Consider the following 17,742-nt stretch of genomic DNA (forward strand, 5'->3'; position numbering starts at 1 on the left):
AGATAGCCCCTGTTGGTGCTTTATGCTTTTAGGCACTACATTTCAGTTAATAACTCGGGTTCTACTTATTGAGTTTTTGTCATTGTACTCTTGTTGTGTTCATTAAATTAAGTTATATTTTTCTAACCAGGTATTGTATCTTTTTGTATTGAATTGTCACTGTTTTATTGTTTGAAGTGTTGCACAAATACTTTACACATTGCCTCTTAAGGTAAGCCTGACTGCTCTGTGCCGCTAAGCTACCACAGGTTAATTTAGGTTGTGTATCTGATTTACTCTGACTAGGATTGTGGTTTCTACTTGGACAGTGTGCATACCTATGCCAACCGGAAACCCAATTTCTAACACAATGAAGCTATAAAGCATACATGCATTTTATTTCTGTTAAAATGACTTGAAAACACGATGTGCTTGTCAATAACTCTTCTTTCTGTTACAGACAACAGTGACAACAACCCCGTCCACAATGAAGTTCTTCATTTGCAGGGAATGCTCAATGCTTTAGATCACAAGAGAAAGGCAAGTAGAGAGCTTCTTTCATATATGTGTATTCTCTTACCTTTCAGCTGTCCCTGGTGCTACACAAACACCTTATTTTCTGCTTGTATCATGCCTGATGCGCTTATGAAAAAAGACGAAATGATTTGTTATCATGACAGCAGCAATTATTTATGTTGCAGAAACAGACGCCTATTCTGTGGTACACATCCGGAAGGTGTATTTCTTCTATTTATCACAAAAAGAGGTCCTCGGAGATTTAATGTCCCGGTTAAAAAATTGCTCTGCTTGAAATTCTTGAACGAATTGCTCTCAGGCACAGCACACTCCATCAGCTTTCTGCTTACTGTGCATCTACAGAGAGGAACGAACCATATGCAAGTTATTCTTGGCTCAACTCCTAGAAGAGATAGTACGGCCTGATGTGCTATGTGACATCTGCTCTGTACAGGAGCATTTACACGTCATGGAAAGTTTTAGATTTTAAACCTAACATTCGGTGGCCTCATGAGTGAAGTACAGCGCGAGTCCTACGGCACAGCAAGCTACGGGAACCATATCTGGGTATATCCATCACACTTAGGGCATCTCACTGCGAAACCCAAAAAAGTGAGGGATTTCAGACACCAGCAATTACTTGATCTATATGCCTCTACTGGCAGAGACCAACCAGATGCATTTAGGTCTTGGGCCCCCTGCCTAAAACGGCCATTTCAGCCAAGCTGCTAGGTCATGTCCCCTCAGCATGGAAAAAAAGCAGGGCCGGATTGGCCGTAACAGGCCCAGAGTGTTACCCCGGTGGGCTGCCAGGGTGGGGGCTGGTGTTGGCCCCCAGGGGCCGTTTTTGTTACCGGGGACCGGCAATATCGGCCCCCAGTAACAAAATCAGCCGTAACCGGCCCAAGCAAACAGCTCGGCCGCATCCTCCCTTCCCACCCCAGGGGGGCCGGGCGAGCAGTTTGCCAGGGCTGGTTCTGGTTCCGGCACGGCCGGACTGGCCGTAGCGGGCACCGGGCAATCCCCCGGTGCGCCGCACGGGCGGGGGCCGGTTTTGGGCCCCTGGGTGCCGTTTTTGTTACAGGGCCGTTTTTGCAGCATAGCTGCAAAATCGGCCTTGTAACAAAATCGGCCGAAAACCGGCCCTCGCAAAGAGCTCGGTGGCACCCCCAAGCCCCGGGGGCCGGCAGAGCACTTTGCCAGGGCCGGTTTTGTTTCCCAGTCCGGCCCTGGGTTCCGGTTCCCAGTCCGCCCCTGAACACAAGCAACCACAAACATGTTTTGGTCCCGTTGCTGACTACCTTAGACATTATTAGTGGCATGGAGGGTAATCTTGTGTTAAAAATGTTTCTAGTTAGCGCCCCGAAGGAAGCAATAAACAAAATGCTTTTCAACGTTTCCATATTATGCTGGCAGTCAAATTTAAATTTTGAGGTTTTCTCTATCATCAGGCATCCAACTCAATGATCCCAGCAAACATCTCAGGCACATTGTTTGCTCAAATATAGCAGACGAACAATTTGCCTTTTAAAACAAAAGGAAAAAAGAAATGGAACTGCCACTGGCAGGTTTTCTTTAAATGGCATGCAGGCTTCTTCATTAGAGGGGTCACCACCTCAACTATTAACCTGTCCCAAACAATCACTGAAGTTAGTGAATGGTTGTCAACCCCAAGAATAGGACTTCTTGAGCCAGGTCCATTGTTTTAAAAAGATCTAACTTGACCAAGACGTTCAAGAAGTTAATAAAAGATAACAATGTAAAAAGAAGATATGGGGGGTGGGTTACAAGCTCCAATGAGAAATGTCTGAAAAAAATGCTATTCTGATATACTTTAATTATCCTATTATTTACACAAGACAATTATCATACAATAATTCTTATACTCTTTAAATACTAAACGTTTAAAATTTATTCTGCACAAAACTATATCTTACAATTCGGTTTTTCTTTATTTACTAGAAAATAATGTACACTTCTAAACAGTAATAATGTAACTGACTATACTGAAGTCAATAGTAATTCTTTCCATATCTATATATAGAACTAAATAATAGAATGTGTTTCGACCTTTCTTCACTACCCCGTAACCCCCAACTACACGTACACGTACTGCAGGTTATTGCATCATTCAGCAGCAGGGTTTTCACAGACACATCCTCAGTACAGCAAATAGACCCCGAGCTCAGGAGCAGTGTGGCTCTCCTCGGTACCTAGCGTGTGATTTGTTAAGGTTAATCACCGAGTACCTTTTACTATAAAGTTCCAACTTGTTTCAATACATCACAGAATTCCCATTTTTTCCGAAAGCCTTATCAAGGTTTAAGTATAGACATAAAGATTATTATTATTATTATCTGTATTCTTCATGTTACTCAATCTAAACATTGTTGTTTGACAAAATGTAATGTAGAAATATATCGAAAGACAAAAATATAATATCACAAATATACCATTTACCATGATGTAATGTTCCTATACTTGTAATAGGAACAACCAAAATATTGTGTCAGAAATATTGTGGAAGAGAATATCGACCAGAAACAGATAGGAATATCTAAATATATTTTTTAAACAAATATCGACTTTAAAGTAATTTATTTAAAATTGTTAATTTGTTAAAAATTATGTAATGTTAAATACACAGTTGTAATCATTTATTTAATTTACAAATATTAATACTAAAACGTAACAATCAACTTCAGAATAAATAAAATCAAACAAATCCTTTAAACAATAAAAACTGAATTATAGATAATTAATTTTCAATAAAATTAAGAATAACACTTAATCTAAAAATGTATATTCAATAACTTTCCACCCTATTCCTCTACAAACCCAACAACTATAAAAATAAAACAATTACTAGCAAAAGTGTAAAAAATAAAATACAGATTATAATTTGCAAATTAAACTTAAATACATAAAAAAAGCAATTAAATGATTAAACAATTAAAAATATCAATCAATTAAATATTGTATTGTACAATAAACACATAACAAGCATTTAAATTAATCATAATTTATTAAACTTCCCAGCTTTTCACATACAAACCCAAAAATATAAATTACTAGTGTTCATTTTAAAATTTAAATTCACAAATAAAGAAATAAAAAATAATAGTTAAACAATTTACATAATTATTAATAAATCAAATAGTTAACAATAAAATAACTAACATTAAATTAAATTAAAAATAATGTAAATAAGTTCCCACCTTATTAACACAGAGATGAGAGGTTTGATTGCGTGGGCAGGCCCGATCCTGAGGGCCTCTTCGGGTAAGGGGAGACAGAAGACCAGCTTGAAGTATGGTAGCCCCCCCCCCCGGTATACCAGTGGGGCCCTATTGACTACCAGCCAACACACAGCAGCAAGTCCTGGACAATAACCTTTGGTGTCCACTGGGCATGGACACTGGGGGCCCCAGGGGCATGATTTACAGCATGGGAAGGACCTGGTGTTCGCTGGCCGGCGCATAGAGTCCGGAGATAGTGGTCATGCCAGAATAAGGATCTGGGGAGTCACTCTCTTGCTGATATTCCATGCACCTCCAGACCCCAGTTAAAAAATTCCGAACCTATAGACTGTGATCCTTGCACAGAGATGGGGCCCTCTACAACCCCCACCACCTTCTTGACTCCGCAATGGAGAAACACTGAGACAGCTAGCTAGCCCATGGCTGGATGGGCCTAGCAGGGTCTTACAGCCGGGAGTCGAGGCCACCACTAGAAGAAAGCCCTGGTGCAGTGGGGCCCTCTGTGGACCGAGAGCTCCCACGGGTGGGAGTGTCCCAGGAGGCTGAGTCTCGGGTCCGGAACGTGCCCCTAACACAGGATCCAACCAGACAACCCCCAAGGGATGGTAGCTGCGACATGGAAGGTGAGAGATAATGGTGCCCTGTGGGAGTCCAGAGGGGCTTCCACTACAATCGTCTCATGCACTTTGCAGTTTGAACCATGGGCAAGGATAAAACAGCCCGTACTCATGCCTCCAGTATAATCACTCAATACACAACTCCAAAGCACCTCACCCAATGGATTACAGACCAGTCAGGGGCGCCGGAGGCTGGTGACCCACCGGGAGAGACAGTCAAGCCCTCTCAGGCTGAGCTACTAGCAGCCATTCAGGGATCCCCGTCAGCACTGGAGCACCGAATAGAGGGAGAGTCTATCGATGTGCATCTTCTTCGAGCTGACCTGAGCAAGGTGGCTGACAAAGTCACAACTGCAGAAACTAACATCACTGATCTTGAGAGGGAAGTGAAGGTCCTACAGAAACAGATTGCACTGAGGGTCTTTCTCAGTGGAATAATAACAGGGTCCTGGTATTCCCAGAAATAGCCAAATTGCTCAATTACAGGGACAGGGACTGCATACTTTGGGAGGCCAGGGAGCAAACAGTCCCCTGCTATGGTGAAAGCACCATTGCAATATATCCGGACTCCACTATGCAAGTCCAGGAACACTGAAACACCCTTTCAGGAGTCAAACAAAAATTACATTCCCTGCAGTTGAAGTATATGTTACTATACCTGGCAAAACTGAAGGTCACATTCCAAGACAAAGCACACTTCTGCGACAACCCAGAAGAGGTCTGGGAATGGCTGGAACTGCGAAAGGTAGAAGTGCTCCTGGTAGAATTCTTTGTGCCCCGTGACGTTTGTTGGACAGGGAAAATCCAAACTGTTCTCCTTCGGGCCCCCGGAGCGTGACTTTTGGGGAAGACGGAACCATGCTCTTGAACACTATACCCTCACAGGAGAAGGATTTGAATAATGATGTGCAACAGTCTATGGACAATCTGGGGGAGAGGCTCCCATCCTTGACAGCGTTGACGGCTCCGGACTCACTGGTCGCTGTGGCAGTAGCACAGAACATTGACTGACTGCAGATCAGTGGGTTTGCTTTAGGGCTATGGGGGAAGGTGGGACCAGCAGTCAAAATAAAGTGGTCCTGACTTAGCACAGTGGGAAGGCATGAACACAATGCTACAAAAGTCGATTACCTGTGACAGCTACATGAGAGTATCCCAGATCGGGGAAGCTATATGGCAACAGATCCACTTACAGGGCTGTTGAAATGCCGGATGCCCCCTGGGCCTGTGAGACAGGTTTGGGGTAGGATCATTTGTGTGGTTCATGATTGGAGCACGGTTGGCTGGGAGCTATGTTCTCCATAGAAGTTAGCCATTCCCCGTTGCATAGGCTGAGTGATGCTGCGATTCCTGGCGCACTCTTAAGGTGAGCATTTATCATATGATGGTTAGTCTATAGCTGTCTGTGGGAGGGTTCATGGGATTGGGTTTGTTTGTTTGTTTAATTTGTTTTGGTACACAGCAGATGCCGGATTTCTTAACACAACAGAGGTGGGACACTACCTCTGTTTACGAGAAGACAATGGTGAGGGGGGACTTATGGATCTTAACCTGGACGGTCAGGGGCACTGGTACATACATAAAACACTACAGGGTTCTAACTTTCCTGAAGCAGCACAGGATCAACATAGCGTGCTTGCAGGAAAACCATCTTACTTAATCAGGTGCCCAATGCTTGGCCAAAAAATGTCACGGTCAACTCTCCCACTCATAATACTTCTCGTATGCAAGGGGCACATTAATCTGGATGGCCCTGGGGATCCTGTTCTCCCTAACTTATTCTGAGGCTGACGTAGGGGGGAGGTTTGTCTTACTACAGGACAAGGTGGATGGCCTACATTGACACTGCTAAACACCGATGGCCCAGGGTTCTTCAACGCCATGCAAGACTTGTTGGTGCAGGCCACTGTGGGCCTCCGACACTATGGCTGGGTGATTTCAATTGTTTATTAGATACAGTCCTAGATAGATCACCCAGAGGAATGGCACAAAACCTAACATGAAGGAGGCATTTAGAGGGGTGACACACAACCTTGAACTACTAAATGTGTGGAGGATGCCCCGCCTACCCATTTTGTGTATACATAACACTCACTAACCCACAACACCCACAGCCTCCTCAACAGGGTTTTTGTCTCCGGGCTCCCTTGCCCAGAAGATGTTACAATGACACACCTCGCCAGATTTTTGTCTGACCTCTCTCCAGTTAGCTGTAGGATATCATGGGGGGAGGCGAGACGTGGGCCCACAACGTGACAAATACTGGCTGACATACAGGAAGACCCAGATGGGCAGGAGGCCTTTTTGGGAGCGATCACAGGTTACATGGACACTAGCTGGGGATCCACGACACACAAGTCCACAGAGTGGGAGGCCCTTAAGGCAGTAGTGAGGGGTGCATGCATTGGCCTCACCTACGGGGCACACAAGCATTCAGAACTCCTCTGAGAAGAGGCTGAACTTGCACGGTCCCAGGCGTCAAACCTGACTCAACATAAAGTATAGGAGAGGGAATGTCGCACCCACTGCTGGATCGCAGATATATGTACCGGCTTGATAAATACACCATGCGTCAATATAGACAAAGACTACACCGGGAAGTGGACAAGTCAGGCAAATTACTGGCCTGGAGACTGTCCCTCCACTTGTGATGCATTTATAGGCACATGAGGGCCAGAGAGTTACATCTCGGGTGGAAATTGCACACACTTTCAAGAAGCACCTACAGTGCGTGTATACAACCAACCCTGCTGTAGTAGCCCAGTCATATGTTACCTTCCTTCAGGTGTTGGACATCCCTTAGCTCCCCCCTCTTGCAGTGGAAGCATTAGAGACCCGCTAGACCTAGAGAAGCTTTGGACAGTTCCGATAGAGCTCCCGCGCAGGCAATGGACTCCCTCCTGAGTTCGAGCAGACATTCTCGGCCCTGCTGACACAGAGGCTCCTGGAGCTACTCTGGGAGGCCAAAGACAAGGGAATAATGCCACCATCAACGTGGACATGAAGACACTATGTAAGACGCTTGCATTGCGCTTGATTCCCAATATGACTAGTCTAGTGTATGAAAACCAGTGTGGCTTCATCCCTGGGCGTAGCACTGGCATGAACCTCAGACGACAACCACATCATGTATGAAGTGCAGGATCTTGATGAAGGGATGACTCTGGTCCCAGCCAACCTCGAAAAAAGGATTCAACAGTGTGGACTGGAGCTACCTACTCAAGGTCCTCCAGGTCACGGGGCTTGGCCCTCAGTTCTGCGGCTGGAATTGCCTACTCTACTCTTGGCCAAGCGTGAAGGTCATGATGTGGAGAGTACACTCCGAAATGTGGACATTGGAATGCAGCACGAGGCAGGGTTGTCCTCTGTCACAACTCTGATTTGCGCTCACAATTGAGCCGTTGGCAATCTGGTCACATGAGGAGATGCGCGACCGGGGCAGACTAGTGGGAGAGGCCCGACACATCATCTGACTTTATGCTGCTGACACCCTGTTCTATTTATCCTCTCCACGGACTTCTGATCCACTCATACAACAATTGCTAGAGAGCTGTCATGGTCTTTCTGGGTTGCGCCTTAACATGAGAAAATTTAATTATTCCCAATTGCATCATTAGTAGGTGCGCCGGATGGACTGCTGGCGCCCTGGGCCTGCGCTGGGAAATAGATCATTTTAGATACTTAGGCGTCGAAGTGGCGGACTCAGTGGCCAGTCAGCTAAGCCTAAACATTGACAGGATACTCTCAGAACTTCCATCACATTCTGGAAAACCTTTTTTTATTTTATTTAAATCAGCATTGATAATTTCATTCTTACATTCATAGAACATTAGTAATTACATAAACGATACACAAAAAATAGAGCAATCAGACCCAATTAATTATTGGGGCCCATAATGCTAACCCAAATTTCTTTTTTCTTCTACCTTTAAGTTTATACAAAGCAATTTCCAAATTGTACAAAGATAGTAATTTAGCCTTCCAAATAGAAAAAGACGGTGAATCCGGACTGAGCCATTGGGAGGTGATACATAAGCGGAAGACAGCCATACATAAAAGCAGAAACCCCTTCTCAGGAGTTGAGCGCTTTCTAATATTTACCCCAAACTCATATCCAAATAACACTAATTGAGGTCTAATGTCGACCGACACTCCGAGAACTAAGTTCAGAAAACATTTAACCTCTTTCAACAAGGGGGCTAATACAGGACAATCATAGAACATATGCACCAGATCAGCTGCCCTCACGGCGCATCTAGGACAGACATCCCCCGATTAGTTCCCCATTTAGCTATCTTCGCTGGGGAATAGTATAAATCAAACATAGGCTTATAGCATTGGCTTTTGAAGCTGCCTGATAAAAGAACAGCATCAGCTAGGCTCAATACCAGCTGTAAATCAACACCTACTATCCCCACCCTTCTATCCCAGCGTTGCTCGAAATATACAAGGTCGTCCTGTTGGGTTGCAATTATAATTTTGGAAAGTTGAGAAAGCTTACATCTCCCCTTTATAGCTTCCAATATCAGATTCTTTTCCAGACTAATCTGCCCTCTTAAATTAAGTTTATCTAAAAAACTTCGAATTTCGAGATGTTTAAAAAAATCCGAACGTTGCAACCCAAACTTCTCTTGAAGTTCACAAAAAGACATCAATTGATTATTTAGGAAAAGGTCCCCAATAGTTCTAATCCCCTGAGTATTCCATCTCCGAATAGTTGAGTCACAGAAAATTAAAGGGAGTTTCCCTATTATTCCTAGAGTCATATAACGATTATATTCCTTTAAAGGAAAGTGTTTGCGATCTTTGCACCAAACTGCAGCTGCAGCCCCAAAAATCTTAAAGCGAGTTCTTTTGTAGTAACTTGGCTCGAAAAACTTAGAAAATAAATACCTGGCCTCAGGCCCCATAATGAGTTCATATATAGATGGAAAAACAGCTGGATCTTTATACGACTGAGTTCCAAAAAACAATATCCCCATATGCTGGAGCATCGCAGCCCAATAATAGTACCGAAATTGGGGGATATTCAGTCCCCCCCTTGCTCTTGGTAAATTAAGTCTTTTAAAAGCTCACCTTGTCCTCTTATATCCCCATATAAAATGAGGACACATTCTTTCTATCCTCTAAAGATTGAGTTGGGTAGCAAGAGTGGAATCGTGCGAAATAAATAAAGACATTTCGGAAAAACAACCATCTTAATAACATTGCACCTGCCGTATAAAGATAAGTGCAAATAATCCAGGTTTTCTAGCATTTTATTAGACGAAGTTAGAATTGGGTCAAAGTTTAAATTAACAATAGTTTGTACCTTCGAAGCAATTTTAATACCCAAATAGGAAACCTTAATGATGGGATGCCTAGCCATCCCATCAGGGGAGGTAAGGCTGCCCTGGTTCTGCTCGACCTATCGGCAGCCTTTGATATGGTCCATCATGACTTACTGATGGACCGTTTGTTGGCATGCGGGGTTCAAGGGAAAGCTTGGAAGCTCCTAAAATCATTCCTATCTGGGCGTTCACAAGCAGTCGCGCTGGATAAAGCTCACTCCAAATCTTTTACCCTTCCCTGCGGAGTGCCACAGGGGTCTTCGCTTAGCCCCCTACTTTTCAATGTGTGCGTCTCATCACTTGCCTCACTGATCAGCTCCTTTGGTTTTAAGCTGATATTCTACGCTGATGACACACAGATCGCCATATCGCTGCTGCCAGGCCAGGGAACTGAACTAGATAATCAATTCCACAACTGTATGGAAGCTTTGGGGAGGTGGATGACACGAAACTGCCTTAAATTAAATTCAGGCAATATGGAGGTCATCCTTTCTGGGAATGGCGCCAATTTTTGGACCCCTAATCTGTGGCCAGTAACACTGGGCACTCTTCCCACACCATCAAGGGAGGTAAAAACGTAGGCATCATGATAGATGACAAGCTCAATTTGGGAGATCAGAGCAATTCAATGTCATCTACCACCTTCCATGTGCTTAGGATGATTAAAATTCTCCCCTTTTTACCGGCTGACAGCCAGCGAACAGTGGTCACGGCGATCGTCCTGTCTAGGCTCGATTATTGTAATGGCCTCTATCTGAGCCTACAGGTACGCTTTATGAACAAACTCTAATTGCTGCAAAACTCAGCAGCAAGTTTGCTGTCAGGCACACCCAAATTTGCGTTCATCTCCAAGGAAACTAGTAAACTTCACTGGTTGCCAGTCAGGAAACGGGTGCGCTTTAAAGCCTTGTGTACAGTTTTCAAGGCTCTTCAAGGCATAGGCCCTGAGTTTCTGAAACAGAATATTCAATGGTACCGGCCTAAAAGGACCCTGCGCTCCATGGAAGCCAAGTTGGTTAGTGTACCAGTTACAAGAAAAGTCTCCTGGGGCGGAAGAGGCTTTGTCGTGCGTGCCACAAAAGCTTGGAATGATCTTCCTTTCTATCTGAGAAACAGCACACACCTCCTGACATTTAGGAAGAGTCTAAAGACCTTGCTTTTTAACCTGTAATAGCAGTTTACCATTTATTTACTCAGGGGATAATTAACCAGCGCCAGGACACCTCTGGGTAATCGCTGTGCTATATAAGTTCCCATAACATAACATCTCTAAGATGGTGCTGCTGCCCAGATGTTTATATGTGCTACAGAACTCACTATGCCCCCTCCTGGCGTAGGTTTTCAAACAATTCGATTCACTGCTGGTTTCACTATTATGGGCGACTCTCAAAATGACCTATGAAGAGGTAGGACTGGAGGCCCGAGACTTAATTTGTATTACTACGCTGCGCACCAGAGGATACTTGGGAAAAGTGCTTGTTGGCGGGGAGAGCAGAAGCCGAGCGCCTGCCTGAACTCCTCATGGAGGGAGAAGGACAACCTCTGACAGTCCCGCAGATAGTGTGAGTCACGGCATCCATCTGGCAAGGTTTTGTTCAAAAAGATTTGAAGAGGGCTTCCATTGGGAATCGCCAATATGTATAGTCAAACTTCTCCGTCAACTAATTGAGGAAGTGTCATTTCAGGATTAGAGCAACGGGGCTGCAACACACTAGGCAATCTTTACCCCGTGGAAACCTTTATATCCTTTGAGGAAGCTTGCACCACTTTCACATTAGGGGAGGGCATTTCCTGCACCATGCTGGACTGACCGAAATAGCTAGGAGCACTTGGCTCACGTTCCCGGAGGCCCCTGCAACAACACACATACCTTGGATCCTTTTAACCTGTGGGGCACGACACCACTTAATCACATTATTATACAAAGCCATGAGGACAGACAGAGGTGGTTGAGTGCCACGTTCCAGGACTGAATGGGATTGTGACCTGGGAGGACGTCTGAGGAAGGTGCACTGGTCGTGCATCAATTCCCTTACCCACTGGGTGTCTTGAAATACTCAATTCAAATGAATTGTTTTCAATTTCCTACACCAGACGCACCTTATCCCCAGAGGCCTCCATAGGATATCCGGATCTCGGTCTGACTACTGTCTGAGATGTCGAGACGAAAATGTAGGTTTCTTATACCTAGCCTGTGTATGCAGGAGGTGTATAACTATTAGGAGAAGGTGGTGGTGGTGGCCATTTCAATTGACCTCTCGCCATTCTGCTGCCTATTAGAAAATGTCTGACACCCGAAAGGGAAAACTATGGCATACAAAATTCTGTAATTGGTGCTAGTGCTTGCAAGGTCCTAGGCCGCTATCTCATGGAAAGGCACAAGAGTACACTGCTGGCACAGAGACATTAAAGACCACCGCCTCGCATTCCACGTACCTGCCAGACAACTCCGCTCCACCCAACTCACCCTAGCGTCCGTTCCCAGGATCCACAGGAACAGAACCGGAGGAAGTTGGTTCTCCCACCTCACCGCCAAGACCTGGAACACCCTGCCTCTCCACCTCAGGAAATCCACATCACTGACCCAATTCAAGAAGACCCTTAAGACCTGGTTCTTTGAATGATCCTCCACCCAGTGCGACCAGCAGCCCCTTACCCCCAGCGCCTTGAGACCCTCACAGGTGAGTAGCTGTGCTATACATGCTCCTGAGTGATTGATTGATTGGTGCGCCAAAGGCAAGCTCATCTGCGCCTGTCTGCGACCGGCCCACGCTCCGCGCCAGCCCCCCTGGTCCGGGGAGCACAGGTATTCAGATATAAATGTGTTATGATGGTCTGTTTTTAAAGAATCTTAATCTTAACATCAATACTTATTCACGTCTCTGTATCAGCCCTGATTCTCAGCCCCAGAAGCTCCACAAAGCTTGCCCAAGGTGTGGGACTACAATCCCAAAGCTTCTGTTTCACACCTTAGAGATGGCGAGAATTCAATCGGCAAAATTGGGGAATGACACATGTATTTCTACCTGGAAATGTGCCCTGATGAATGTCAGATCGCTGATGAAATATAGCACAGAGACTGCTTTATTCATAGAAGGCGAAGACATTAAGATAGCTTTCATTACGGAATCCTGGACGGACAATGCCTCTGGTCCGGACATAATCAACTCGACTCCGCCTAATTTTGTTTGCTTCACTCTGAACAGGCCAAAGGGAAGAGGGGGCGGACTTGCTGTGATCTACCACTCTTCCATTATCTCCTCGTGTAGCCCAGGAGAGGTGGAAGGCTGCGAGGCGTTAGACTTCTCCTTCTGCTTATCTCCCCATTATACCTTCCAAGGCTCACTTGTCTATAGACCACCAGGCTCCAGAGCCCACTTCATTGAGAAGCTGGGCAAAATTATGGAAACAGGGATTATGGCGTGCTCTTATACCATGTTAGGGGACTTTAATTTCCATTTGGAAACTACATCAGATCCAGACACAGCCAAATTGCTAGACTTGATGAAGTGTAGTAATTTAGAGCAACAGGTGACAGAGGCGACTCATAAGGCAGGACACATACTGGATGGCATTTTTACTAACAATCCACATTTACGAATGACGGATATTATTCCGTTACCATGGTCGGACCACAAAGCTGTGGTATTTAATCTTAATATTCCCGAGCGCCAGCTGCAAAAACCAGTTAAAAAAAGAAAACTGGAGAAAAGAGCGTGGAATAAAGTAGTGGCCGAGGATTTGCGTGACATACTTAATAAGACCATAATTACGCCGCCCGCAAACTTAGATAAGGCTACATGTTCCTACAGTTGCTTGCTAGAAACAGCAGGGAACAAGCTGGCTCCTATAAAAACGTTATTTCCCACTAGAAGGCAACCCTCTGCTCCTTGGTACACACAGGAACTCAGGGAAAATAAATTGAATTGTAAACATCTGGAGAGAAGATGGAGAACGGAGTACAAGGATAGCGATAAGGAGGAATATAAACGAGGTCTCGCCACATATAAACAGCAGATCCATCAGGCTAAGCTTCTATTTTATTCCATGAAGATCAATAGAGCTACTAACTCTGCTAGGGAATTATTTAATACAGTTACCAGTCTGGCCAATCTAGTGGCTATTACAATTACACCTAGTCAGGCGCTCTGTGAAACTCTGGCCAGTTTCTTTTATGCAAAAGTGAATACCATCTTTTCCGCTTTCACCAATGTCATTCCAAAAACCATGGCGGACCAAGCAGATAACCTGTATCTAGATAAGAAAGGGTCATTGGATAATTTTGCTCAGCTTACTACTACAGAAACTGCTAACCTCCTGATGCAGGTGAAATCTGGCTCCCCTTTGGATCCATGTCCGATAGCGATTTTAAAGTTAGCAGCAGAGCCTGTCGCTCGAGTCTTGACACCCATTTTCAATGCGATGTATAGAGAAGGCTATTACCCATTGGACTGGAAAAAAAACCTCCATTCTGCCCTTATTAAAGAAATCGAACCTCGACATTAATGAGCCTAGTAATTTCAGACCAGTATCCAGACTTCCGATACCGGCGAAAATTGTCGAGAGACATATAAATACGCAGCTTAGCCAATTTCTGGAATTCACACAAGCTCTCAACCAAACGCAGTATGGCTTTCGAGGAGGCCACAGTACTGAAGCGGCACTTTTGAAAGCCATCGAAGAGGTTCGGACTATTTTAGATCAAGGTGGCAAGGCGGCTCTGATTATGCTAGATCTCTCTGCAGCATTCGACACGGTCCATCACGATTTGTTGATGGACCGGCTGCAGGAGATTGGTATTCGGGAGGCAGCAGGGAGACTCTTAGGATCGTTCCTGTCGAACCGGAGTCAGCAGGTGGCGCTGGGGGAATTTGTATCAGACCCTTTTTCATTGCCATGTGGGGTCCCGCAGGGGTCCTCACTGAGTCCGAAATTATTTAATATATATGTATCCTCGCTGGCGTCTCTTATTCGGTCATTTGGGGTTTAGTTTGACTACGTATGCGGATGATACGCAAATTGTGGTGTCTCTTCTTCCGTCTGAGGCAAAAGGCACGGCTCACCGTTTTAAAGAGTGTATGAACGCCGTAGGGTTTTGGATGGCCCAAAACTGCCTTAAATTAAACTCTAGCAAGACGGAGGTGTTATGTTTTGGCAATGATCCCAATTTCTGGACACCGGAATGGTGGCCAGAGACCCAGGGCCCCCTCCCCACCCCGAACAGGAAGGTTAAAAACCTAGGTGTATGGGTGGACCAGAAGCTCAATTTTAAAGACCAGATAAATGCAGTGACCTCTGCCACGTCTTTTGTGCTCAGGTCCTGCAATTAAATTCTGTCATTTTTACCCACAGAATGCCGAAAAACAGTAATCCCCTCACTCACCATGTCGAGGCTGGACTACTGCAATAGTCTGTATTTTAACATTCAGGAAGGATTATTGCAGAGGTTGCAGCTCCTGCAGAATGCTGCTGCCAGACTGGTGTTGGGCATTCCAAAATACGCCCCAATAGCGAAAGAGATACGTAAACTGCACTGGCTGCCAGTTAGGAAGCGTACCCGTTCAAGGCGTTGTGTCTCGTTGATAAGGCACTTTATGGAGCAGGACAGGCCTACCTAAAAGAGCGGCTGTATTGGTACACTCCAAATAGACCATTACGTTCATCTGATGCCAAACTGGTCTATGTGCCGTTTGTAAAAAAAGCCACTTGGAGTGGCAAAAGCTTTGTAGTCAATGCAGCTAGAGCCTGGAATCAGCTTCCTCTGCATTTGAGAGGTATGTCAACCTCCTGGCTTTTCGAAAAGCCTCAAAAACTTGGTTGTTTGCGGACTAGCATGACTCTGGTCTCATTCCTTAAGGAAGTCTCACATAGCGCCAGGACACCTACGGGTAACAGAGCGCTCAATAAATGATATAACATAACATTGATTGATTGATTGATTGAAAGAATGGGCCTTAGTGGAAGAAATCCATATTAGACTGAGCAGAAGAGATGACATGTGGACAAGGATCTTGAAGTCTGTAGGAAACTAGGTGACAGGCTGCCGAAACCTGCTGAGCCTGATAGTACTTCCGATTCAGACACCAGGCGCCTGATTACGAGTCTGGTGGTCCAAGTTGGTGCGTTGGTGGTAATCCATCCACTGCTGCCCTGCGAACTGACCGCCCCATTAAGACTTGGGCGGTCGGACTGCCCTGGGACTGCTGATGCTGCCAGGGAACCGCCGTTCCCTGGAGGTTGTGTGTCAGTCAGAGGTCACAATATGCTTGGCGGGACTCCCACGGTCCCACCAAGCATATTATGAGTTTCCTCTCCACCAGCGGTGACATGAAGGTTCCTCCTCCATGTCAACCCTGACAGAGAGGAAACAAAGGGAGCCCTATAGGGCCCCCTGTGCCTCCTTTGCTTGTACATGCACAAGGGAGGCATAACATGTGGCCCTCTGTGTGCATGCACTGTGCCACTAGAATTAAGCTATCCTGCAATCAAGCTATCCTGGCTGAAGAGGGGTGAAACCCCGAAACCGGTCCCAGGAAGATTGTTTCCGGTCCAGGGAGGACCTGGCTTGGCAGTTCGGGCTAGACTGTTCCCATGAGGCTCCGGGTCAAGACTGATTTGCATATGGCCAGGTCTAAACTGGGGTGGCATGGTGAGCAAAAGAATGATGGATTTAACCCAGATCTGTTGACTGGGTGTGAATGTTTTGATTTGTTCTGCATTCCGTCCATCAATTGTGTGTCTTTTGCTTTCTCGCCCTAAGTGCGCTGGGCATGCCCAGACGTGGCATATGGCCAGGTCTAAACTGGGGTGGCATGGTGAGCAAAAGAATGATGGATTTTGACTGGGGTGAATGTTTTGATTTGTTCTGCATTCCGTCTATAAATTGTGTGTCTTTTGCTTTCTCGCCCTAAGTGCGCCAGGTATGCCCAGATGTGGGTCCCGGGCTCACTGTGCCACTGGAATCAAGCTATCCTGGCTGAAGAGCGGTGAAACCCCGAAACTGGTCCTAGGATGCTTGTTTCCGGTCCAGGGCGGACCTGGCTTGGCAGTTCGGGCTAGACTGTTCCCATGAGGCACCGGGTCAAGACTGATTTGCATATGGCCAGGTCTAAACTGGGGTGGCATGGTGAGCAAAAGAATGATGGTTTTAACCCAGATCTTTTGACTAGGGGTGAATGTTTTGATTTGTTTTGCATTCCGTCCATCAATTGTGTGTCTTTTGCTTTCTCGCCCTAAGTGCGCCGGGTATGCCCAGACGTGGGTCCCGGGCTCACTGTGCCACTGGAATCAAGCTAGCCTGGCTGAAGAGGGATAAAACCCTGAAACCGGTCCTAGGATGCTTGTTTCCGGTCCAGGGAGGACCTGGCTTGGCAGTTCGGGCTGGACTATTTCCATGAGGCACAGGGTCAAGACTGATTTGCATATGCCCAGGTCTAAACTGGGGTGGCATGGTGAGCAAAAGAATGATGGATTTAACCCAGATCTTTTGACTGGGGGTGAATGTTTTGATTTGTTCTGCGTTCCGTCTATAAACTGTGTGTCTTTTGCTTTCTCGCCCTAAGTGCGCCAGGTATGCCCAGATGTGGGTACCGGGCTCACTGTGCCACTGGAATCAAGCTATCCTGGCTGAAGAGAGGTGAAACCCCAAAACCGGTCCTAGGATGCTTTTTTCCGGTCCAGGGAGGACCTGACTTGGCAGTTCGGATGGGGACTGTTCCCATGAGGCACAGGGTCAAGACTGATTTGCATATGACCAGGTCTAAACTGGGGTGGCATGGTGAGCAAAAGAATGATGGATTTAACCCAGATCTTTTGACTGGGGGTGAATGTTTTGATTTGTTCTGCATTCCGTCCATCAATTGTGTGTCTTTTGCTTTCTCGCCCTAAGTGCGCCGGGTATGCCCAGATGTGGGTCCCGGGCTCACTGTGCCACTGGAATCAAGCTATCCTGGCTGAAGATGGGTGAAACCGGTACTAGGATGCTTGTTTCCGGTCCGGGGAGGACCTGGCTTGGCAGTTCGGGCTGGACTGTTCCCTTAA

At 45.9% G+C, this 17,742-nt stretch overlaps 1 protein-coding gene across 1 annotated transcript in view; it reads left to right on the forward strand.

Moving 5' to 3' along the window:
* STAT4 (signal transducer and activator of transcription 4) overlaps nt 1-17,742 on the forward strand; it is a 772,166-nt gene that overhangs the window by 249,987 nt on the left and 504,437 nt on the right. The window contains exon 7 of the mRNA XM_085648785.1: nt 440-519. Coding sequence (XP_085504911.1) covers nt 440-519 — 80 coding nt within the window. The remainder of the gene's footprint in view (nt 1-439; nt 520-17,742) is intronic.

Source organism: Triturus cristatus, chromosome 3_2 (genome assembly GCF_964204655.1).
Source record: "Triturus cristatus chromosome 3_2, aTriCri1.1, whole genome shotgun sequence".
Taxonomy (NCBI): Eukaryota; Metazoa; Chordata; class Amphibia; order Caudata; family Salamandridae; genus Triturus; species Triturus cristatus.